This window comes from Oryx dammah, unplaced genomic scaffold, assembly GCF_014754425.2.
Source record: "Oryx dammah isolate SB20612 unplaced genomic scaffold, SCBI_Odam_1.1 HiC_scaffold_13, whole genome shotgun sequence".
Taxonomy (NCBI): domain Eukaryota; kingdom Metazoa; phylum Chordata; class Mammalia; order Artiodactyla; family Bovidae; genus Oryx; species Oryx dammah.
This window is the reverse complement of record NW_024070197.1, coordinates 30,645,330-30,669,951: the sequence shown is the minus strand read 5'-3', so window position 1 is coordinate 30,669,951 and position 24,622 is coordinate 30,645,330. Positions and strand designations below refer to the sequence as shown.

General features: G+C 53.3%; 1 protein-coding gene across 1 annotated transcript in view; it reads left to right on the top strand.

The window, feature by feature from the left end:
• Positions 1 to 4,649: 4,649 nt before the first annotated feature.
• Positions 4,650 to 24,622, top strand: part of CDH5 (cadherin 5) — a 43,680-nt gene continuing 23,707 nt past the window's right edge. Inside the window, exons 1-3 of the mRNA XM_040253442.1 lie at positions 4,650 to 4,754; positions 16,986 to 17,212; positions 24,222 to 24,510. Coding sequence (XP_040109376.1) covers positions 17,009 to 17,212; positions 24,222 to 24,510 — 493 coding nt within the window. The 5' untranslated portion in view covers positions 4,650 to 4,754; positions 16,986 to 17,008. The remainder of the gene's footprint in view (positions 4,755 to 16,985; positions 17,213 to 24,221; positions 24,511 to 24,622) is intronic.

The following is a 24,622-nucleotide window of genomic DNA, read 5'->3' as shown; positions in this document are numbered from 1 at the left end:
GCCCGGAGGCAGGCAGGCGGCCGCAGCAGCCCAGCCTGAGCTGCCCTGGGGTGTCCAGTGGGGCTCAGCACACTCACAGGAGCCCTGGCTTCTGGTGGGCAGCGCACCGGATTAGTACTCAGCGCTGTCAGAGGGACAGAGTCACATGACCTTTCAAGGTCACTCCAAGTATTAAAAATAAGGCACAGAGCCTGGGACGGGGAAGACACATACTGGGTTGCTGGCTATAACCCAGGCTACCCAGTTTCAGCGTCTATCCAGGGACCGTCTCTTCCACTTACCAGGGTCCTCACCTGCAGCTGGCACAGAGCTGGGCACCCAGCAGGCTGAGAGGCCGCCTGGCTGACTGTGCCCTACGTGTTGGAAGGTACCATGGACCCCAGGTACACGGGCCCCACGCCTGTGTCTGCCTCCACGTGCCAGGGACTCATGCACACACTCAGCCATGCATTCTTTCGTCCAATGACCCAGCTCTGTGCCCACCCTGAACTCCGCTCTGAGCACCAAGGTGAGCCTAGCCCAGTCCCTGCTGGAAGTGGCTCTCCCTGGTCCTTGTGGAACCACAGCTGAGGGTGAGCCCCCTTCCCTGCTCCTGAGCCCCTGCAGCCTACCCTATGCTGACCCTTTGTTTCTGTGAGGGTTGTGTTCACTCCCCTTTTCACAGCCAGGGCGCCAAAGGCCATAATGCTTTCCTTTCATCCAAACCTCTCAGCAGGCGGCTCACATTGCACCCTGCGCTCCATTCCGGTTAACACAGCCCCCTCCCGCCCACTCCACCCTGCCCCATCGGGCAGCCTGGGAGCCCCATGAACTCCACTGTCCCCTTTAACTGCCCCCTCAGCCCAGAGAAAGTCTGAGCCTCGGGTCCCCCACACTCTTCATCAGCCACAGATTTCAAGCAATTATCTAGAGAAAAAAAGGAAGGGATTGAAAAATATTTCAGCAGACAAATCAAGCTACAGACAGAATCTCGGCATACATCCCAGGAACTTTCTCCCAAGAGCATGCTAACTTCATCCCTCCCTCATGCTCTGTGATTAGGCGCACTGTGCTCACACGCTCACTCAGGGCTTTGCCTACTGGTCCGGGGCCACCGTGCACTCCCAAAGGCCCTGCAGAAGTCACAGGTCTGATCCGCAGCGGGCGACTGCCCTTCCACGAGTCCAGGGCTTCAACTCCATGTAAGCGAAGTGCTCACCCTGTGCTGGGCGCCCACCAGGAACTGACAGGCACAGGAGACACCATCACAGTGCAGGGGAGCGGGGAGAGGCAGATGGGCGGGGCAGCAGGCGGTGAAGGCGGTCCTTGTAAAAGGTCTCGGGAGCCCAGAGGAGGCAGAGGAGCGAGCAGAGAGCAGAGGAGACAGCTCCAGACGGAGCAGGGGGTTGGGGGCGGTCCCTAGGCAGGCAGGCGAGGAGGCAGTCCAGTGAGCAGACCTGAGCGTGGGCAAAGGCCCAGTGGCCTGGTTTCCCTGTCCCTTCCTCAGGTCTCCCACACTGGGGGGAAGAACGAACAGGACTGCCTCTTGATAAGCCCCTTTAGTGCACCAGACCCAGACGGGCAGGAAAGCTTGGTGGGCAAGGAGACAGCCTCTGGAAAGACAGGCTTGGCTGGGAATTTCCCATGTGCCCACTAACGGGCTCTGTGATCCTGGGAGCACTCGGTTCCCAGGCTCTGTTTCTCCATCTGTGTAGTGGGAATAACAATAGAAGGCCCCCACCTGCCCCCTCCCCACCCCCCACCCCCCCACCGCTGCAATCCTCGAAGTTGTCCTGAGGATGAAGAGGGAACCCTACGGAGGCAGAGCTCCTAGGGCATGGCCCTCCAGCGTGAGTGTGCAAACACAGGGCCTGGAAGCCACAAACGCATAGGTCTCGGGGTTCCATCGGCAGCCATTCTGCCTCCACTGCCCTGGAGTGGGGCCCAGAAGCACGTGCATTTTCAGTACATGCTTTTCCGGTGATTCTGAGACAGGTGGCCACACTCGGAGAAATATCTGTTCAATGAATATGTGCTATTACCGTCATTTATTCTCATTGTCTCATCTGCTGCTCAGACAGCCCTGCAAAGTCTGAACTGGTAACTCAGATCACAGGTAAGGAAAGAGATTCAGAGAGGCAAGTCTGCTGGCCGAGGTCACACAGCCAGCAAGGGGCCCGCTCAGGATCTGAACCGAGTCTGTGTGCCCCCAAGCCTGAACCTCTCACAGCAGGATGTCACGGGGCCACCTCCCTGGTCAGCATTTGTCCTGGCAGAGGCAGGAGGGGGGTGTCCCCAGGTCTTGCTGTCACACTCCTCAGCCCAGCCGCACCACCTCCATTGTTGCTTCCCTCCCCAGATACTAATCAGGCCTCACAGACCATCTTGTTTCCTGCAGGTCGACTGGCTGCCTCCTTTGCTCCTGATGGTACCTTCCTGGCCTGTGCCTTCCTGTCACCTCCTCTGCCTCGAGAGGGTTGGAATCGGGGTTGGACAGTGGCAGCAATTAGGCAGAAGATCCTCAGAGGCACCAGCCTCCCTCCCGTGGCCTGGACCACCTCTGTGTGGAGGCCCCAGGCCCGCCCCAGGGGCATATGCCCAGTCAGCCCTTCCCTTGTTTACAGACAGCAGGAACAGTGGGCTTCAGGGCAGAGTCAACATCCCCATGGACTGAGAGTACAAGGGGTCCTGGTGGGTGGAGTCAGGACAGACGCCATCTCCATCTGCCCCCAGGGTCGAGTCTGAGACCCAGCAGGAAGTGGACGCCAGGACCTGGCCCGACCTCACGGGCACGTCAACCACGAGGGCAGGCAGCAGGCACGGGCGGGGGTGAGGAGCACTCAGGCTGGGGCACCAGGGGCGGGGCCCTGGCCGGCCCTGGCTCCTCTACGGCCACCCCACCCCCGGCAGGAGAAGGCAGAGTTAATCCTGTTGGAAAAGGAAGTGCAGAGCCTTTGTTTGTGATCCCACAAACGGGAGCGAATGGGCTGAGTCCTCCGGCACAGAGGCCCGCCTCGGACCAGCCTCTCTCCAGCAACGTCTGCCTTCCTTTCCCTGCTGCTGAAGTCCCCTCAGCGCACAAACAGGCCAGCAGAGCTTTAAAACCAAGCCTAAAAGCCTCCCATCTCTCCGTGCCATTCACTGCAAGTCTGGGGGAAGGAGCGGTGACCACACGCCCCCACTTCCTGGTCCCCCACACCAGTCCCCTCGGTCCATCATGCCTACTCTTTTCCCTGGGCCTGCTCTGGTCACATCCATCAATGACCTCAAATGTCCAGTGGTCAAGTCTCAGGCCTCACCTTTCCTAGGCTGACCCAGCCGACACCATCCTTCTTCCCTCCTGGCTTCGGACACACATCCCGGCTTCCCTCCTCCTTCCCTGGGCTCTCTCCTAACGAACCTACAGATCTCAGAGCCCTCCCTCCCTCTAAGCTCGTCCACCACCTCGGCCTCCGGTGCCAGCCACAATAAGCTCAGGGCTTCCAGACCTCTCTTAAGGGCGGACTGCATCCACCTGTATCCAACTACCAACCTCTCTCTCCAACTGCAAATCTGACCTGGGCACTTGCGGGTCTAAAAGCCATCTCAAACAGGCCTGGAACAGAGAAATCTTTATCTCCCCCTCCCCTGTCTCCACACCAGTGGCCGCTGACTTAGTTCCCCTGGGCAAAGCTCTCTCCCTCTGAAGTCTCATGTTTGTCCAGCTGTATAAGGGATCCCGTGCGGGACTTCCCAGCCATTCATCCATCCATGGAAAAATAGGGGCAACTATTCACAGATTCCCACTACCTGCCCTGGGAGATTCCAAAGTCAGCTGCACTGGCGTAGGGCCCCGGTCTCTGCAGTTGGTAAAATCTCCCCCTATGACTCTCATGACTGGCAGAATCTGAGCACCTCCTGCCCCCGGCTTCCTGGTTCTAATAGTCCCTGGTCCTGCCTTCAGTTTCCCTTGTCTTCCACATTATCTTGGACTCAACAGCTATGTGAGGCTGAATTTCTGATTATCCCCATTTTACAGCAGAGAAAACTGAGGCTGGGGTGGAGGTGCATGACTGGCCCATGGTCAGCTCAAAAGTGGAGTCAAAGAACTTGACTCCACTCGGTATTCCTAAACCCAAACAGGCTGGCACCTCACAGCTGGAACCCAGGTCCACCCTCACCAGAAGAAGCCGATCCAGTACACACAGACAAGGGTTGCGGTCTGCTTCCTTTCTCCCACCACCCCAAGCCCCCACCTCTGAGGCTCCCCCCAGGCCTCCCCAGCACCTTTGCAGTCGGCCCTCCCCCAACATGTCATGGGGTCACCTGGGAAAATCTGGTCTGTGTCCTGAGCTATAAAAGGCAGGTGATGGCACCTGCCCTCGGGGTTACAAGGAGCATGAATGAAGGCCCTTGGCAGGTGCTGGGCTCAAAGCCCCAGGGCTGAGGCCTGGGGTTGGGGTCCGAGTTACATATCCGAGGCCAAATCTGAAACTAGGCCTCCATGGGGGCAGCCCGCCTGGGCAGGCCCATTGCGGGGCTTGCCTCCCTGCAGCCAGCTCGGCCCTCACAAGTGAACAATAACAGGAAACCATCCTGGTGGGGGCGGGGAGTGGCGGGGGGGACATGGGCTAGGGCCAGTTGGAAAACCTGCAGGGGCGGCGTCCAGGCCTCCCTCTCCGCTGGGTGGGGCTCCCCTCCAGAGGCTGTCGGCTGAGGTCCACAGCGCTCCACGGCACGCTCAGCCCCAGCCAGCCAGCCAGACGGAACAGACACACTGTGAGCCCACGGACACGGTGAGTGAGGGGCCTCGGCCTCCCCCTCTGTAGAATGGTCATCAGCGACTCCCCCAGGAAAAGCCGCTCCTGAGGTGGCCTGCGTCTCCTGGTTAGAGCGGGGCGGGGAAGGGGTGCCTGGTGGTGGTGCGGTGGGCACAGACGGATGTTCTCAGGGAGGGGGAAGCTCGGCTCTCCCACGGGTAGACTCCCAGACTTGAGGGCCCAGAGGCATCCGTGGGTGCTGAGCTCCGATGCTCAGAGGACAGGATTCTACCTGAGTCTCCCAGCACACCAGGGGCAACAGGCTGGCACCCAGGCGGAGCCCCTACTCCCGTGAGAGAGGGCTTATCCAGGCTGACATCCCCTCTCCCGAAGGCTCTGCACTGGGAGTGGGTGAGGAGCCCTGAAAGGGGAGCTCAGAGCCGCAGCCCCCTCCCGGCCAGCCCCTGCCCCCATTTTCAGTACAGGCCCGCTGAGGCTTGGCTCTGGGTACTTGAGGCCCTGCCTGTGGAATCCTGTCTCCTCCCTCCCCAGACCGCGGGAGCTGTGGATTCTCCCCCCAGTACCCAGGAACACCCAGGTACCCGTAGATCGGTTGCCAAGAGACCTGGAAGCCCTCGTGTTTTAGAGAAGTTCTCCCAAAAGACTTGAAGGCAGGTGGTCTGGGGTGAGAGCCTGGCTTGGAGACCGTCTTCCTGGGTACAAGTCCCAGCTCGACCATACGTTTCTATGATTTTGGTTAAGTTACTCAGCATCTCCCAAACTCAGTTTGCGTGTCGGAACAATGGAGATGGTGGTTCTTTCAGGAGAATTCATTGTAAGGGCTGGAGATGAGGGCCACAGAAGGCTCTGAGGCACTGGAGCCCGTTACTGTATACCACACCAGCAAGCTGATGAGTTAGACACAGCCCTTCTCTATTTCTCAGTCAAGGCAACTGAGATATGAAGCGAGATCTCATACCCCAAAGCCCAGGTTCTTCCCAGAACCACACAGCTTCTCACGTGCCAGCCTCCTCATCTATAAACTGGAAGAAAGGGTCTCTTCATGAGTCAAGGGAGGTGATGTATACACTGGCACTGGGAATGGATTGTAGGAGAGGAGCTTTGAGAAATCACAGCTGAATCTACCTGCCACCTGGAACTGACCGTGGCTAGAATGTCATTAAGGTTATGACCCCTGGGGTTGGTCAGTCCCCAGCAGGTGAGGGGTGCATCATCTCATCTTCCAGCGGGCACTCTGGGCAGCAACTCCGTGCCAAGCACTATGTCTTTTCCCCACCTCCCACCCCATGGATGTTTCTGTCATGGGTCGGGGGCAGATAGGATCCTAACAGGAGATGAAGGGCATTCCAGGGGAGGCAGGGAGCCTGGGCAGCTTGATGGACCTGGACAAGCCAGTGTGGCCAGAAGGTTTTAGAGCAGGGAGTGGTGGGAGGGCAAATGATGCCGAGGACCAGGGGTAAGTACCAGGACTGAGAGCCCTGGTTCATCTTCAGGCACTGGGGAGCAGGAGGACCCTCCCGACTGACCTGAGTCCAGCCACGTGTGGAGGGCAGCAGGAGATCAAGGGGACCAGGAGCTGCTGTGACCCCAGGCAGCCCCGCTAATTCTGGCTTACCCCTCTAATTACCCCGCTAATTGTGGTGAGGGGGTAGGCGAGGCGCCCACTGGCCTGGCAGGGGTTAAGCTGCCCGCCCCACAGCCTGGACCTGAGCGATTGTGCTGCTGAACAAGGGCCGGACACGGGGGCAGGAAGCCGGAGGGGCCATGCTTTTCTTCTCCCAAAGATGGATGACTCACAGCTCTGCTGCTACCCCGAGGACACACAATGGACACAATGGCCACCAGCTCAGGGAAAAAAAATATTTGAGCCCCCTTGCCGATGGAATCCATCCCTGCTACTTCCATCACCTCTCTGCACCTCCGTGGTGTCTGTGAAGCTGCTAAAAGAATTGCCAGTTGAGAGACAGAACCACAGAGGCTGAGAGAAACTGAGCAGCCAGTCCAAGGTCACACGATTACTGTGGAGTGAAAGCAGGATATGAATGAGACCAGCCCCTTCTGACCCCACTGCCCTGCCACACTCCATCGGGAAGCCTGGAGCGGGAGAAGCCGGGGTGGGGATTGAACTGGACAGTTCAAACCACAGAATTGGGCACCAGACTGAGCCAGGAGCCCAGCAATCCTGGAAGAAGAATGTTCTAGGAGTCTAGGAGACAAGTGCTGCCCTGAGTAACCGGCTTCTTGCTGGTGAGACACTGGCAAGCCCGTCCTAATCCAGCTCCAAGCTGATGTTGGGTGGAGAGATCACAGAAGAGTTCCCGGAGGAAGGGCAGGAGCTCCAGAAGGTGCTGGAAGGTCTTGGGTGTGCTCTCTGAGCTTCAGTCTTCTCCTTTCTCTAGGGCAGGGAATGGACTCCATGGCCCCTAACCTCACATGAGGACCACTAGGCCGTGCGTCACAGCATAAAGGTCGGATTCTGGCAGGTGCCGACACTGGGAGGAGGGGACAGTAGGGCCCATGGCGCCAGGCCAGGAAGGTGGTGAATGAGATTCTCTTGCACAGGCAAACAGAAAGGAGCAGCAGATGAGTCCAGGGCAGAACCAGGAAATGAGGTCAGGCATGAGTGCCCAGGGCAGAACCAGGAAATGAGGTCACACCCACAGCTGCCAGGCCAGGCTGAGTGGGTGAGAGTTGGGACACCCACACACTAAGCACCTACTGTGTGCTGAGCTCGGCACCCATGATCTCATCAACTCTCCATCAGAGATGAGGAGGAGGCTAGAGTTCAGAGAAGGCAAGGAATGGGCCTAAGGCTACAGAACCCATGAGCAAAGAGGCAAGTGTGTAATACTTGTTGCCCCCAAGGCAACAGAAATCAGAGCCCCAGGCAAAGTCAGAAATCCCAGAGGAGGCTGGAAAAGGCTCTCCCAAGGGTGGGTTTTCTCTTCTTGAAGCTTGGAGCTGCCCCTTTAAGATATATCGGGGTGGCCCAGAGACCCTAGCATACATTTGTTTCAAATCACAAACTAGTCCTGATGAATTGGTAGTCTGTGGCAACCTACCCCAGTACTCTTGCCTGGAAAATCCCATGGGCAGAGGAACCAGGTAGGCTGCAGTCCATGGGGTCGGGAAGAGTCGGACACGACTGAGCGACTTCCCTTTCACTTTTCGTTTTCATGCATTGGAGAAGGAAATGGCAACCCACTCCAGTGTTCTTGCCTGGAGAATCCCAGGGACGAGGGAGCCTGGTGGGCTGCTGTCTATGGGGTCGCACAGAGTCGGACACGACTGAAGCAACTTAGCAGCAGCAACAGCAGCAGCAGCAGCTTAAAGATGGTACTAAGGATTCAGGAGCTGAGTTCGAGTTCAGCAGGAATGAACACTGTGATTTATCACCGATGTCTGCCATGAGTATGAAAAAGGCTGAGTGGCAACCTAGGACTTCTGTTTTGTGAGTCCTGCCTTCAGAGGTGCCCTGCACATGGGTATATGGTCATCAGGAACCATAAGAAGGATAATCTGATTGTCCTCAAAGGGCTGTGTGTCTGACAAAGTGGTGGGCTATCAGAGATGCTATTTGGGGACAGGGAGGAGCTTCTCTGAGTTGTTTCAACTATTGTACCTGCTCTGAGCACCCAAGGTGTTATCTGCAGATGCGCAGATTTGTTTGAAATTCTGTGAGTGAGGAGGGAAGGAGACCAAGGCGGGCTCACAGTCAGTGGTGGGGAGACTGGCTCCTCAAGGTCCTCTGGGCCTCGAGTTCACACAGCTGGATGCTGGGATGAAGGGGACACTGGCCCAGGCCCTGCCTGATCAGAGACACTCGGGAGTCCGTCAGAAGATGTCGTGGAGGACACGGACTGGGGCTTGAAAAAAAGCAGAGCGTTCACCCCAGGGCCACAGCAAGGAAAGGCATTCCAGGCAGACGGAACAGTCTGGGCAAAACGCCTGTTAAAGAGAGGAAGAGCACTGTGTACTGCAGAAACATCCAGTCCTCCTCTTGGCTGGGAGAGGCGGGAGGGGAAGGAGAGGAGAGCCAGAGGGTGGGCAGGGATGCTCAGGAGCAGGGCCTCGTCCTGTAGGCGGTGCGGAGCCAGGGAGGAGCAGTCAGCAGGGGAGCGGCGTGGGCAGCTCTGAGGGGAGCTGAGACAGGCGGGCTGTTGGCAGAATCCCGACGGGAGAGGATCAGGTCTAGGACCCTCAGGAGCAGGTCATGGGGCCGAACAGAGCCCCAGTTCAGGATGAAGCCCCAAGGGGCCAGCTCACAGCTGCCCAGCCCCACCCCCAACACTTCCCATCCCTGTGGCTCCCGGGGCCTCACCCTTCATCCTCCCAGTGTGGGTGACTGCCAAGGCCCAGCTGTAAAAGCTGGGGCTCAAGGAGACAATTTGGGAATCCCTGAATGATTTCGGGGGTCACTGGCTCCAAACTCTACCCTAGACTGAGGCTTGAGGTGGTGAGAGGGCAGTGGGGAGGGTGGTCCAGGGCCACACAGGGAGCAAGGGCTCCAGCACCCCACCCTGCAGGCTCTGGGCCTCTCCTCCCACCTCCCAGCCCCTCACCCTTGACCCAGGGTCCCTGGGCAGGAGCCCAGAGCCTACAGGAGGCTGGGCTAGGGTGGAGTGTCCAGTGCACCCTCTGAGGCTTTGCCTGCGGCTGGGCTCTGCTGCCAGGTCTTGTCCCAGCTCACAGCAGGTGTGAGGACAGGAGAAGGGCCAGCCCCGCAGAGAGAAGACTCTTCAGGGGACACAAGTGTGTGCTTGCGTAGGCAGCACATTTCTGTGTCCGTGTGGCCTGAGGATGTCGTGTGTGTTATCCCTGACCTGGAGTCTTTCTCTAGCCCACACCCAAGGGCCCTGCGGTCTGCTCAATAACCCCCTAAACCCAGACCCAACCCCTGAAACCTAAGGCTTGAACAGGTGAGGGCAGAACTAGCCCAGGCCTTGGCCAGACTATCTGCTGAGCAGCTCCCAGCTGGTCCAGGGTTCCTAGGGTCCATTCAGCTATATAAAGCACAGCCTCTGCCTGCCCCATCTCCTCCTATATCACCCCTTGTAAAGAGCACAGAGCTGAGCAGACCTCACAGCCCCTCCAAAGCCAAACCCTAGTGACAGATGGAGGCCACAAAGAGAAAGGGACCAAAAGGAGTTCTGCCTGCTGTCCCACAGCGGGTCAGAGAGAGGCGGGGTCACTCCTGGGCTGAGACCCCCCGAGGAATCAAGGGCACCCACCTCCGCCCTCTCACAGCCTCCTCTCCTCCTGCATCACACCACACACCACAACCTGAAACTGTGTTTCTCATCACATGGTCAGTGTCTCTACACAAGGGTGCAGCCTATGTTTGCTGTCCACATGTAGGTCAGTGCCTGGCATGTAGCAGATGCTTGAGAAACGCTTGCTGAATGACTGTAAAATCCCTGGGCTCTACAGAGGGCTTCAGGGAGGTGTTGACATGTGACCCAAATCCAGGCAGAGGCAAGAGAACATCAAGGGCAAAGGCTGGAGACTGTGACTAAGCCTGAGGGCCGTCACTGTCCTCCAGGCTGGAGTTACTCTTGGAGGCTCACCAAGCACCCTCGAGGCCCAGACAGGGAACTGGAGAGGGGCAGAGGCACCCTGCCACCCCCAAGCCCAACCTCCACCAATGCGGCTCAGCCCTCAGAGCCACATCTCTGTCCTCAGGCCGAGGCTGAGGTTCTGAGCTCAGTGGCCCCATACACTGTGGACACACACCCAGACCTGGGAATTCTCCAAAACCATGACCTCCCATCCGAGCATGCCTGAGCCCAGCTGGCCCCCACATGCTCCAGGGTTCCCCTACCCCTTCTCCTGGGCTCCATATACCCGCTACCAGGGGGCCCCCTGGACCTTCCCAGACTGACCGAGGGCACAGGGACCTGCCTTCGCCCATCAGTCCATTGGAAGCTGTCCCTGAAGCCTCTGCCACAGCTCCAGGGATGGAGCATCATCACAGATTCTGGATTAACAGGGACAGAGGCCAGACCCTGGCCCCTGGGTGTCCAGCAGGCACCTCTGAGTAGCTGAGCAAATCTCCCATCCCCAAAGCTGTTGTCAGGCAAGCTCCCTGGCTGCTTGGTAGGCATTTCTCAGTACAGACATCACTTCCAAACTCCTCAGTCCCTCTGCATATCTGTGGTACCCAAACCCAACCAGCAGCAGCCTGATCTCTCCAAAAACTTGTGAGAAACACCAAGAGACATGACTTCTGCTTACAGGAAAGGAAAGGGCTAAAATAAGCCTGACCCCAGCTGTGCGCTGACCGCACCTCCAGAGGTACTGCCAAGGGCAATTCTGTTTCCAGCTGTGGGTCCAACAAATCCTGCCGGCTGACTTCCTCTCCAACTGTAGGACGAGGAGGAACAATTTCTTGACAAACCCTTCCCCTTAGGAACCCATTTAGGTAAATTTCTAACCGAAAAGACAAAAGACAGAAATACGAGGGGCTTTTTAGAAGGAAAAGTCCCTCAGGGCCCTCTGAGATTGGGTGTAAGAGAAGCCCAGGATTTAGAAAAAAAGACAGATCTGCATGAGGGTTCCAGATGTATGATTTACAGGTTGTTATCTGAGCCTCACTTTCTTCCTCTGTGAAGCGGGGGTGATAATTCCTACATGCTGGGGATAGTGTGAAGACTACATGAGATAGAATCTATGAAAGCCAGCATGGAGAACAGCTTCTTCTTATTATTACTATTGTTATTACTACTATTATGATGATGATGATGATGATGATTACATGATAGAGACAGAGTGCCATGAGCTAAAAACACTACTTGGGGTGAAAGGTAGCCTAAGTTCATATCTTGGCTCCACCGCTTGCTGCTTTGTGACCCAGGAGGACTCCCTCTACCTCTCTGAGCTTATCTGCAAAACGGGATTACTGACAACTATCTCACAGTTTGCAGGGTTTAATGAGATGAAGTTTCAGTATGCCACTGAGGAGGCATTCAGGAATGATGCCCCCGGCAAAAAGGGCAGACCTGGGCAAGCACACCAGGGTCCAGCACGGGAGTGAGATGGGGCACGTGGTCCTCCTCTCCCAAAGGCCCCACCTCCAGAGTCCTGGCCCCTCACTCACTGCTCAGAGGGCTGAGCATGCAGAGCCCAGCAAGAGACACTCCAGTGACATGAGGCGACTCTGCAGGAGCAAGCGCCCGTCCTGGGTGCCAAGGGACTTCTCTCCAGGGCTCACAGCAGAGAGCGATTCCTCTTCTAGACACACAATAGGATCCAAGGGGCTTTTCTGCACATTCAGAGGACATTCCAGGGCTGGGGGTCAGCCAAAGCCACCGAGAGGATGATGTCTCCCGTGAGCCATGCGGCCGTAGCCTGTGACTAGCGGCCTCTGCTGTACTGAAGGCCAGTGTGGTTATTTGTTTGTTTTGCTGTTGCCTGCTGGCAGCCCCAGGACCACTGCCCTATCCAAGAGGCTGCAACAAAGAGAAAGCCGCATCCTCTTCACCGTATCAAATGGAGTCCCAGCTGAAAACATCAGTTACCCCTGGCATTCCAAAGAAGAGATTTCATGAAGGAAACATAGAGCTGTGAGCTTAATCATCGGAACAAATGGGATGCTGAGGCCTGTAGAAGCAGGAAGCAGGCCATCCCAGAACCAAGGGGACTAAGAAGAGGGGAGGGTGTTTCCAGAACCCAGTGAGGGACTGATGAGAGTAAGAGAGGCCAGCAGGATGGAGAGATGCAGCCACAGGAGGAAACAGGAACCAGAGCAGAGAGCAGTGGGGAAGAAGTTCCTGACTTCTCTCCTCCTATCCTCAAGACGCCCACTGCAGACCCTACTGGCCAAATATCTGAAGCTCAAGCCAGAAAGCCCTGGGTCAGTCCCCTTGACACAGAGCAGAGGTCAAGGGAGGGGCAGGGGGAGTGGATCCAGCAGGGTGAGAACAAAGCCCCCAGCCAAATGGCTGAGTAATAAGGAACAAAAGTGGTAAGCTGACTACTCAGTGGAGCAGAACAGAGCATCAGCGGGGATTCATATACACTTAGTTTCATTCTTACCTACTGTTTTGGCCATGTTACGATTTTTTTTAAAATTCAGGCCTGAAAACAACCCTGAGAGGCAGACACTAGTGTTCCCATCGTACAGATAATGAGGCTGAGGCTCAGAGAGGTGAAGTGTCACGTGTATGGTCCCGCAATGACAAAGTGGCGCAACTGACGTTCTCTGAACCACAGAGCCTGCAGTCACAACCATCACCCTGCCCCATGTCACCCCACAGAGGAGCGAGCCATGTGCCATGTGTGACTGGGCCTTGGGGAGCAGGGAGGATGGGCACAGGGCAGGTGGAGAGCTCTTCTCCAGGAAGGGAAGGAAGCTGTGATTTGAGCCCAGCAGTGGGAACTGGTCCCCAGCCCCTGGGACCAACCCCAGGCGATGATGTAATGGAAGATGCCCACGGATGCAGGAGGTGCAAGGTGGAGACCAGAGATGGCTCCCCAGCGGAGTCTGGGCTCAAAATTCCGGACGAGAAGCTCACCAGACAGAGAAAAGAGGGAGGACCTGTGGGGCTGTCCTGGGCCACTTCTCCTCCCTGGTCTCCTTCACGTTCCAGCCTCCCAGTCTGAGAACCAGCCACATGACATGACCGTCTGCAGCTGCTCCAGCCCCAACTTCTCTCCCACTCCAGATCAGGTCTCTGGCAGCTCCCGGCCACGGCCACAGAGACTCCAACCTGACACAGCCAACACAGACCTGGTGGTGCCACCACCCACCCATCCTCCAAATCTCAGCAAAAGCCCCGACCTGCAACTGCTCAGGCCAAAGACTGGGGGGCCAGCCTCGATTCCGCACGCCTTGGCCTGGGGCCCCGTATCTCTTCAAGCTCTGTTTCCATCATCACATCTCCTTCTTTCTCGTTCTGATCTTTCTGCCTCCATCTTCTTAAGGATGCTGTGATTGTACTGGGTCTATCCATGTAATCCAGGATAACCTCCCTACCTCAAGATCCTTACCTTGACCCTTTCTGCTACAAGTCCTCCGCCATGGAAGGCAGCTAGGGAGGGGGGACATGGACATCTTTGAGGAGCCACCATTCAGCCTACCCCCCTGACCTGGTCCCCTCTCTGATTGCTCATTTCTCTCTGACCCAAAGGCCTTCTCTTTTGTTTCTTCAGACAAATGAACCATTTTCTTCTACCTCGGGGCCTTTGCACTTGCTGGTCCTTCTGCCAGGGCTTCCCTCCATTCCCCTGGTATTCCAAGGGCTGACACTCCAATGTTGGCCCAGTAGTCATCTCTTTTGAGAGGCCTTCCCTGGCCTTGGGAGTCTCAGCCAGCCGCCCTCTCGCCCTCTGCTGTGCCCCTCAGCATAATTCCCTGAGGGCCTCTGATCAGCAGCTGATGCTTTCCCTCATGTCCTTATTTTCCTGAAGTTCCCACAACAATGCACACTCCCCAAGGACACGTCCTGTCTGTCCTGCCCACTGCTGCAACTACCGGCGAGTACACAGTAGAGGCTCCATTCATGTTCGCTCAGGGCTTGGCCTCAGGACTTAGTCCGGCCCAGGGGCCTGAGAATTCTCTCTTCCCCTTTCTCAGTTTCACTTCTGTTTGTTTCACATTTTTATTTTTTTAAAAAACTTTTTATTTTATATTGGAGTATGGCTGGATAACAATGTTGTGATAGTTTCAGGTGGACAGCAGAGCGACTCCGCCATACGTATACATGTATTCATTTTCCCCCAAACTCCCCTCCCATCCAGGCTGCCACATAGCATTGAACAGAGTTCCCTGTGCTCTACAGTAGGGCCTTGTTGGTAATCCATCTTATTTATTTTTGATGTTATGTATTTAGTTGGGCTGTGCTGGGCCTTTGTCGCTGCCCAGGTTTTTCTCCAGCTGCAGGGCACAGGCTTCTCACTGCGGCGGCTTCTCCTGCTGCTGAACACGGGCTCTGGGGCGCCGGGCTTCAGCGGTTCTGCTTCCTGGGCTCTGGAGTGCAGGCTCAGCAGTTGTGGCACACAGGCTTAGTTGCTCCGCCGCATGTGGGATCCTCCCAGATCAGGGATTGAACCAGTGTCTCCTGCCTTGGCAGGCTGATTCTTTACCACTGAGCCACCAGAAGAGCCCGGTAATCCATTTTAAACATAGCAATGTGTATACGTCAATCCCAAACTCCCTAACTATCCCTTCCCCCCACCCTTTCCTACTTTTTCATTCCTGAGTCACTTCTCACTTGAGGGATACAGAAAGCAGCAAGACATGCAGGTCATTTCCAGGCAAAGAAGGAAATGACCTCCTGGGCCTGAACCTCGAGAGGCTGGCCAGTGGTCACAGCTGCGCTGCCTCTGAGTTAGGACGGCTTCCTGGCAGGACTCTCAGCTCCTCGTGCCTTTGTTCACTGCCTTCCTCCTGCCCGGAGCAGCTGCCCTTTTCACAGCCCACCTCGAAGGGCATTGGGTCTCTTTCGGTTCAACCGCTTCATTTAGGACTGAGGAAATGGACCCAAAAGCCTTCCCAGGCACACAGTACTTGCTCTCCAGGCACTGCCCTACCCCAACCCTGCAAGCCCTCTTCCTCCCGGGCCAGCAGCAGGGGCCACAGGGATGCTGGGTGCTAAGATCAGCAGGCCCAGGAGCCAGTCTACAGACACCCTTGGCCCTCATTGAGGACAGCCTGGCGCCACCGTCTCAGAAAAAATGTTACTAGAGTTTAGAAACTTCCTGTGCTGTGCAGAATCCAGCCCCTCCCTCCAGCCAGGGCGGGGGATGGCCAGGGTGGCAGCCTCCCACCCAGCACCCAGTGGACCCCTCCTTCTCTCCAGATGGGAGCCCTGGTTCTCCCATACAGCACCCCTCTTCCTCTGAACCCTCCCAGGAGCCACAGGTCAGTGACACAGGGCCCAGCATGGGTATAGGCTGAGGGGTCAGGGCTGAGAGGGCACAGTGACATCTCCTGTGGGGCAGTGAGAAAATCCCCCTTCCTTCTGGAACTCAGGGTGAAGCCAGACCCTCTCTCTGCGTGATCCCAGATTCCCCATCCAGGGTAATCCCACACCCCAAGGGTTGCCTTCAATGGGATCTTGTGCTTAAAAGGACCTCATGCTGGGTTTCATGTTCTTCTGTCTCCGTCCTTCGATTCTTAATAACTTTTGTAAAAAGGACCCCATGTTTCCACTGTGTACTGGACCCCACACACTATGAAGCTGGTCCCGTGAGCCCAGTCTCTCATCACTCCCACCCCACCCCACCCCTGCTCTCGTGACAGCTCCTAAGCTGATCACCAACTGTGAGCTCGGGGTCTGGTGAGGGCCTGACCCTCTGGGTTAAGACATCCAGCTTTCTTAAGAGCCTTCTGAGCCTTCTGAAGACAGCATCAAAGCAGCGCTGCTACAGGAGTTCTTGGGCCAGCCAGAGGGCATATTTGCTCAGACAAGCCTTTAAATCCCACCCCACAGCAGGTGCTAGGACAAGAGAGGGCAGAAAGAAAAAGCAGAAACTTTGGGGCCAGGCCAATTCAGTTTGAGTTTGACTCTGCAGCTTAGAGTCTGGGTGAGCTGGGAAATGTTACTAAACCTCTCTTTTCCTCTGGAGAAGGAAATGACAATCCACTCCAGGACTACTGCCTGGAAAATCCCATGGACAGAGGAGCCTGATAGGCTACAGTCCATGGGGTCGCAAAGAGTCGGACACAACTGAGCAACTTCACTTTCTTCCAGTGAGGGTTATACACACTCACTTCCAGGGTTATTGGGAGGATTAAGTGAGATAACACATATAAAGTTGATATTTATCATTCTAGTGACATTTTTATTTTTTTACGACATTTATTGATAAGTGTCGGCTGTTGAGGTCGGCTGGCAAGGTGCTCTAGCCTCAGGCCCACCATTTGCTCCAGCGTGAACGTCTCATGTCTGTGCCTCAGGTTTCCCACGTGTAAAGCGAGGATAAGCTGGGCGTCCCCTGCACAAGGCTCCGGGAGCTCTCGCTCACGTCAGCATCACCCTCTCCTCCAGCAAATCTCTGCTACAGCTCTCCTTTGGGTTCCCCGTCACCCTCGCTTGCTTCCCCGCCAGCACATGCAAACCTTAAGAAGGAGTTTTTTCCACATCCTTCAGCCCATCTTGGACTTAGAGCTTTGTGGGGGCAGGAACAGGCCCTGGTTCTGCTGGGCTGAGCAGAGAGTGGAGGACGAAGGGTTAAATGGGTCAGTGCTCCCTGGGAGATGCTCGCACCGCAAGTGGCCTGATGGTGTGTCCCCTCTTCCCTCAGAGCTGGGCCTCCCTCCTGGGAAGATGCAGGCACTGGTGATGCTGCTGGCTGCAGGGGGCACCTGCTACCTGGGCCTGCTGGCAGCAGCCGTGGCGGCCACCAACCCTGGCCGACCGAACATCCCCGGCTCGCTGCCCGCTCACCGGCGCCAGAAGAGAGACTGGATCTGGAATCAGATGCACATCGACGAAGAGAGAAATGACTCACTGCCCCATTATGTGGGCAAGGTAAGCCTCAGGCCCCGGAGCAAGAGAGGGCTCGGCGGCAGGCGGCCAGCAGCGTTGGTGGTGACGGGCAAGACTCTGATGGGGGTGGTAGGGTGGCTGTAGGGTTAGAGATGATGGCTGTGAGGGTGATGGTCATAGTGGGAGAGACGGTGGAGGTGGCGGTGGCGGTGACTAGGAGAAAGCAGACAAGGACAAAGTGGTGGTGGTGGTGACTGGGAAGGGGAAGGTGGTGGGGGCGATGATGACAATCGTGGAGGTGATGGTGGTGGTGGCGATGACGGTGGTGGTGAAGTAAGGCTGCGCACAAGGGTGCGTTTTTCTCCCAGACTTTGGTCTTTGGCCTGAATATCACTGGCAGAAGGACCACCCCGTGCACAGTTAAGGAGGCCAGTGTAGTCTGAGGGTTCAGGGCTTAGGGTGGGACCAGTCAGTTCAGTTCAGTCACTCAGTCGTGTCCGACTCTTTGCGACCCCATGAACCGCAGCACGCCAGGCCTCCCTGTCCATCACCAACTCCCGGAGTTCACTCAAACTCATGTCCATTGAGGCAGTGATGCCATCCAGCCATCTCATCCTCAGTCGTCCCTTTCTCCTCCTGCCCCCAATCCCTCCCAGCATCAGAGTCTTTTCATGAGTCAACTCTTCGCATGAGGTGGCCAAAGTACTGGAGTTTCAGCTTTAGCATCATTCCTTCCAAAGAACACCCAGGGCTGATCCCCTTTAGAATGGACTGGTTGGATCTCCTTGCAGAGACTCTCAAGAGTCTTCTCCAACACCACAGTTCAGAAGCATCAATTCTTCGGCACTCAGCTTTCTTCACAGTCCAACTCTCATATCCATACATGACTACTGGAAAAAGCATAGCCTTGACTAGATGGACCTTAGTTGGCAAAGTAATGTCTCTGCTTTTGAATATGCCATCTAGGTTGGTCATAACTTTCCTTCCAAGGAGTAAGCGTCTTTTAATTTCATGGCTGCAATCACCATCTGCAGTGATTTTAGAGCCCCCCAAAATAAAGTCTGACACTGTTTCCACTGTTTCCCCGTCTATTTGCCATGAAGTGAAGGCTGCTTTAAATCTGCCCATCTGAGAGGTCTTCAGGACCCGAGCAGATGGCTACAGAATTGTGCTGGTAACAAAGCTCATCATCCAGGCCACAGTTTGCCATCTCTAGTCAAGGCCTTTGGACTTCCTCAAAAACCCCTTTCTCTCAGACCACCCACTCAACCAGATTCTAAGACAGCCATAACAAGGTGCCTGACCCAAGCCTGCCCTCCAGGGCAGTGGCTGTGACTCCAACCCTCACTTCATCCCTTTGCAAACACATCCATCCTCAGTCACCTTCCTAGGGTTTGGAGCTACACCAAGTGACTAATGAACCATCTTCCTGTGTCAAAGGACTGCTGATGTCAAGACTACTCTATTGAAAGGAGAGGCTCTAGGGGTGGAATTTTACACATGACAACAGGGAGATGGGTCAGGCATTCCAAGAGCTTTCACCGAGGAGAAAACCTCCATTCAAGTGCTTTAAAATCTCGCCATGTCAACTTCCTGGAAGCTAAGCAGGGTCAGCTAAAGAAGGATCAGTGCCCTGGTGAGATGGGGGGGTGGTCCCAAGCACAGACTGGGCTCTAGAAGATAACTGGGGGCAAAGACAGACGTGGTCCCCACTATCACGGAGCTTGTGATCTAAAACAGGGGTTGACCACATGTCAACCAATGAAGTTAGGACACTCCTTCACACCACACTCAAAATGATTTATCACAGACTTAAATATAAGACATGACACCATAAAACTCAGAGAAGAGAACATAGGCAAAACATTCTCTGACACAAATCACACCAATGTTTTCTTAGGTCAGTCTCCCAAGGCAAAAGAAATAAAAGCAAAAATAAACAAAAGGGACCTAATCAAACTTACAAGCTTTTGCATAGCAAAGGAAACCATAAATAAATAAAAAGACAACATACAGACTGGGAGAAAATATCTGCAAAAGATGTGACAGACAGGGCTTAAGTTCCCAAATACATAAACAGCTCATATAATGCAATATATTTTTTTAAAAAAATCCAATCAAAAAATAGGCAGATGACCTAAGTAGACACTTCTCCAAAGAAGACATACAGATAGCCAATAGGCACATGAAAAGATATTCAACATCACTAATTATTAGAGAAATACAAATCAAAACTACAATGAGGTACCACCTCACACCAGTCAGAATGGTCATCAGCAAAAAGTCTACAAACAATAAATTCTGGAGATGGTGTGGTGAAAAGGGAACCTTCCTATACTGTTGCTGGGAATGCAAAATGGTGCAACCAGTATGGAGAACAGCATGGAGGTTCCCTGAAAAGCTCAAAACAGAGTTACTATATGAGCCAACAATCCCACTTTTGGGCATATATCCAGAAAATATGACAACTCTATTTCAAAAAGATACATCCAACCCAAAGTTCACAGCAGCACTGTTTACAATAGCCAAGACATGGAAGCAACCTAACTGTCCATCAACGGATGGATAAAGAAGATGTAGAGATATGCATATATATAGGTGTGTGTGTGTGTGTGTATATATGCCATACAAAGAATGAAACACCGCCATGTGCAGCAACATGGATGGACCCAGAGGTTAGCATACTAAGTGAAGTCAGACAGAGTAAGACAAATATCATATGATATCTCTTATATGTTAAACCTAAAAACATGATATAAATGAACTTAATTACAAAACAGAAACAAACTTATGATTACATAGAAAACAAACTTATGATTACCAAAGGGGAAAGAGGGGAGGAATAAATTAGGAGTTTGGGGTGAGCAGATACAAGCTATCATATATAAAACAGACAAACAAAAACATCCTACTGTACAGCACAAGGACTATATTCAGTAGTTTGTAATAACCTATAATGGAAAAGAATTTCAAAAAGTGTGTGTGTGTGTATACATATATATATGTGTGTGTGTCACTCTGCTGTACACTAGAAACTAACACAACATTGTAAATCAGCTATATTTCAATTAAACAAATACATGCATAAATAGGGGCTGAGAGAACTGCCCCACCACGTGGTTTTGAAAGTGAAGGTGTGGTTGCCTTCATGCTACAATGGCAGATTTGAGTAACTGTCCAAAGACCATATGACCCACAAAGTCAAAAATTTTTACTATCTGGCCCTTCACAGGAACAGTTTGCCCACCCTGGTCTAGAAGGGCAGCATGTATTAGACAAAGAGCCCCACACATGGCAGATGGGGGCTCCCCATGATTATAGAGAAACAGGCCAGAAAGGATCCTTAAATGGGGGAGGGTTCAGTCTGGCCCTGGTACCAAAAACGCCACTGAAGGTGGCAGTGGGGGCCAGCTGGGGAAATCTCCACTCGCAGCCCTGCCCAAGGCCAGCTCCCTGGGCCCAGGCCTCCTCTGGCCACAAAGAATGGCTGGGAAATTTAGATCTTTCAGTCTGCCTTCAGAGGGGAAGAAGCTTGCTGCAGGGTCACACAGGGAAACCAGAAGAGCCTCAGGAAAGCACAGGGCTCCTGACTCCCCACACTAGAAGAAAATGTCGTCAGACCACCTACTCCACCTACTCCTCCGCAGTGGGATGACTGGGCCAGGAATCAACTTCCAAAGAGAACGGCTGCCCCCAAGGAATACCACTGAGCTGAGTCAGGGACAGTCAGCAGAAAGCGAGGCTACGAGCAGCCCTGACAGACTCTGAACAGCTCGCCTGAGACTCTTTGCCCAGCAGGAAGAGCGTCAGGCCTGCTAGTCACTTGCCACCAGCATGCACTTGGCACCTGGCATGGGGCAGGGGGTGGGGAGGGAGCCCCGTGCAATCCCCACTCTGAGAAGCAGCAGGCTGCCTGGAAAAGGCAAGGACAGGGCTCCATGGCTCACCTCCTCACTCCAAAGACGTCATCTGAAGGAAGGAAGTCCCTGTTTATCAAGATCAGAGCCACAGAGCCTTTGTTTACAGAGCTGTTTGCTGGACAATGGGAATGAGACCTGAGCAGCCTTCTGAATCCACAAATATGGGTCAGCATAGCTTTTGGCATTGAGATGTTACATCCAAACATAGGGATAATTTTAAAAAGGGGAGGATCCCCCCAAAACCTATAACCTCAGTCTGTTTAATCATGAGCAAAACAGACTCTAGTAGGGGGCATCTGACAAAACACCTGAGCAGCAGTCCTCAGAACTCTCAAGGCCATCAAAAACAAGGAGAGTATCATAGAGAAAACAAGCTTTTGTTACCAAAGCGGAAAGTGGGGTAGGTGTGGGGGAGATTACTTAGGACTTTGGAATTAATATCTACACACCAATAGATAAAAAACAGGTAAACAACAGAGACCTACTGGATAGCAACAGGGAACCATACTCAACCTCTTGTAAAAAACCTACAATGGTTTGAAAATGATCTGAAATAATCTGAAAAAGAACATGTCTGTATGTACAACTGAATCACTTTGCTATACACTTGAAACTAACACAACATTGTAAATTAACTATGCTTCAATCAAAGAAAAAAAAGGACAGTCTGAGAAACTATCCCAGCCTAGAGGAATTTAAAGAAACATAACAACCATTAATAGATGTAATGTGGTATCCTAGGTGGGATCGTAGAACAGAAAAGCACACTAGGTAAAAGCTAAGGAAATCTGCACAAACTACAGGCTTTAGTTAATAATAATATATAAATATTGGTCCATTAATTACAACAAACGTACCATACTAATGTAATTTGTTAACAACAGGGAAACTGGGAGCAGGACGGATGGGAACCCTCTGTACTATCATCTCAGTTTTTCTATAAGTCTAGAACGGTTCTAATATATAAAGTCTACCTAAGAGAAGTTGGAGGGAAGGAAAACAGAAACTTACCTTCACAGGATATCTTTTTTAACGCTATTGATTTGATAATATTGAGAAATTTTTACCAGAGTTGTTTAAGTATGAGTCAGATACAACTGTCAACTGAAAAAAAAAAAAAGCTGAGAGTCCTGTTTTATTTGGTAGACATTCTGAGGAATTCAAGCCTGGGAGACAGGACTCTCAAGTCCCTCTAAGGGACGTCTGCAAAGAGGCAAGGTGGGGAGCCAGGATATACAGGAGCTTTTGCAACAAAGATCAGGTGGTCGGAACTTCAAAAGATTACTGTTAATTAAAGAAAAACAGACATCTCAAAGAACTTAGCCCTTTTTCTGTGTATGAGAAGATGCCAAGGTCAGGGTTCACCGGAATCATTCCTTTGATGCACAGCTCAGCTCTCTGGGGTCAGCATCCTGTGCTTTCTCATCCTGAGTCTCCTCGGGGGCACTGTCTGCTGGGAGGCGAGGCGGGGGGCTGTAATATGATGGCTTGATGGCCGTGACATCCCTTGTCTACTAATATGGCAGCCAACATTTTTTCCATTGCCACAGTCTTAGCATTCCAATGACTATCCAAGCAGACTCACGCTCCCCTGGCTACCTTTCCCTACCTGGGTCCTAATGCACCCATGCAGCCAGGTTTGGAACGACCATCCTATCCTAACCTGGAGTAACTCACAGGGCCCACAGTGTGCCTCCTCCTTGATCCCCACTGTCCCTTGCCCAGGCCACAGGCTCCAGAGCAGGCATACCACTTCCTGCCTCCAGTCCATCCACTCATCACATGTCCTGGCTGCTGGGTTTGGGGCCTCCCCGTGAACCACTTGCCCCCTGCACACTGTGCTCCAAGATGTTTCACCACCTCTAGCTACAGCCCCACTTCTCCATCTCTCCAGCCCCCAAAGGGGAGGAGCCTCACTCCCAGATCCCCCTTCCTCACCTCTGAGACTCTTCTCTAAAAGCCTTGTCATCCAGCGTCTCAGTCCACCACCCTAATGCTGCTCTCTCCAAGGGCTCTGACGACTGCATCGTTGCTAAGCTTAAGGATGCTTTCCAGACGTCATGGGACTTGACATCTTCATGCTTCCTCTTCTGTCCTGAGACCCCTCTCTCTCTCCGGTCCTCCACCAGCCTTTCTGATGTAACACCTTCACTCAAGGCTCTCATTCCAACTGAACCTTAAATGATGCCCATCCTCAAAATCTCCTCTGCAGCTTCAAATCAGGCTCTGAGAGCAAGAGCACAGTCTGCGCTATCTCTATGTTCCCAGGCTGGCACTTCGTAGGGAGTTGATAATTTTGTTTTCTTTTATTAAATTGAACTTTGTTTTTTGAACATCCTAACCATCCATTAGAGAAGCACTCAACATGTATGAAATATCATTTGTTTATGCTCCTAAGACTTTGTTTCTAAAATTCTATAAATGAAATGTTCAGCAATTCTAACCTTCTAATATCCTTTAACATATGGCTCTAGCATGAGTAACAACTAGCATTTATTGACAGCCTGAGCAAATTCCTTCACACACGTTAGTTGCCAAACCTTATTCCTAAGGACACTAACAACACGTGTTACAAAGGAAAAGGATTTAGTGGTCTAATGAGTATGGGAAATCCTGAGTTAAACAAAGCTTGCTGGAGTTCTTTTCTGCAGAACTAAATATTGAAAATATCCAAGAGGAGAACTTTTTTTTTTTTTCAAGAAGAGAACATCTTATGTATCGCTCCAAATCTAAATGGTTGGGGCCCAGTGATGTACTCATAAACAGTTGACAACTGGCTTTTGAAGGGAAAAGACCCTGTTTATAGCCTTTGCCAATTTCCTTGGTGTAAATACTTTCCCCATATCTGTTTCAAGCTACCAGCTTGAAGGCAGAGTGGGAAAGAGATGTGCATCAATACACCGTTAGCCAGGATTTCCATGATTAGACAGGACCAACATAAAAACTCAAGAACATAGTGAAATGTAGTAAAATTATTAGGAAGCAATAAATTTTGAGGTCATTACCTTTATTTTTAATACAATTCACTTAACTGTACGCTTATAGAAGTGATTTTCAACAGTCCCATACACTCACACAGGCACACAGCCAGCACTTGCTATCTCCAGCTCACAGTGCCTCACCTCCTACAGATTAAATCGAGTGTGGACCGCAAGAACACCGAGTACCAGCTCAGAGGAGAGTCTGCAGGCAAGATCTTCCGGGTCGACAAGAACACAGGCGATGTGTACGCCTTAGAGAGGCTGGACAGGGAGAAGATCTCTGAGTACCACCTCACTGCCCTCGTGGTGGACAAGGACACCAAGAGGAACCTGGAGTCTCCTTCTAGCTTCACCATCAAAGTTCACGATGTCAACGATAACTGGCCTGTGTTCACCCACCGGGTGTTCAACGCCTCCGTGCCCGAGATGTCAGGCATAGGTATGTGCCTGGTCTGTCCCTCTCCCTGCCCCCTCACACATCCCTGATCCAGAGGCACCTCTCCATCAGCAGCTGCACTGCCTGGAGCAGGATCCAGTGAGGTCCAAGCAGC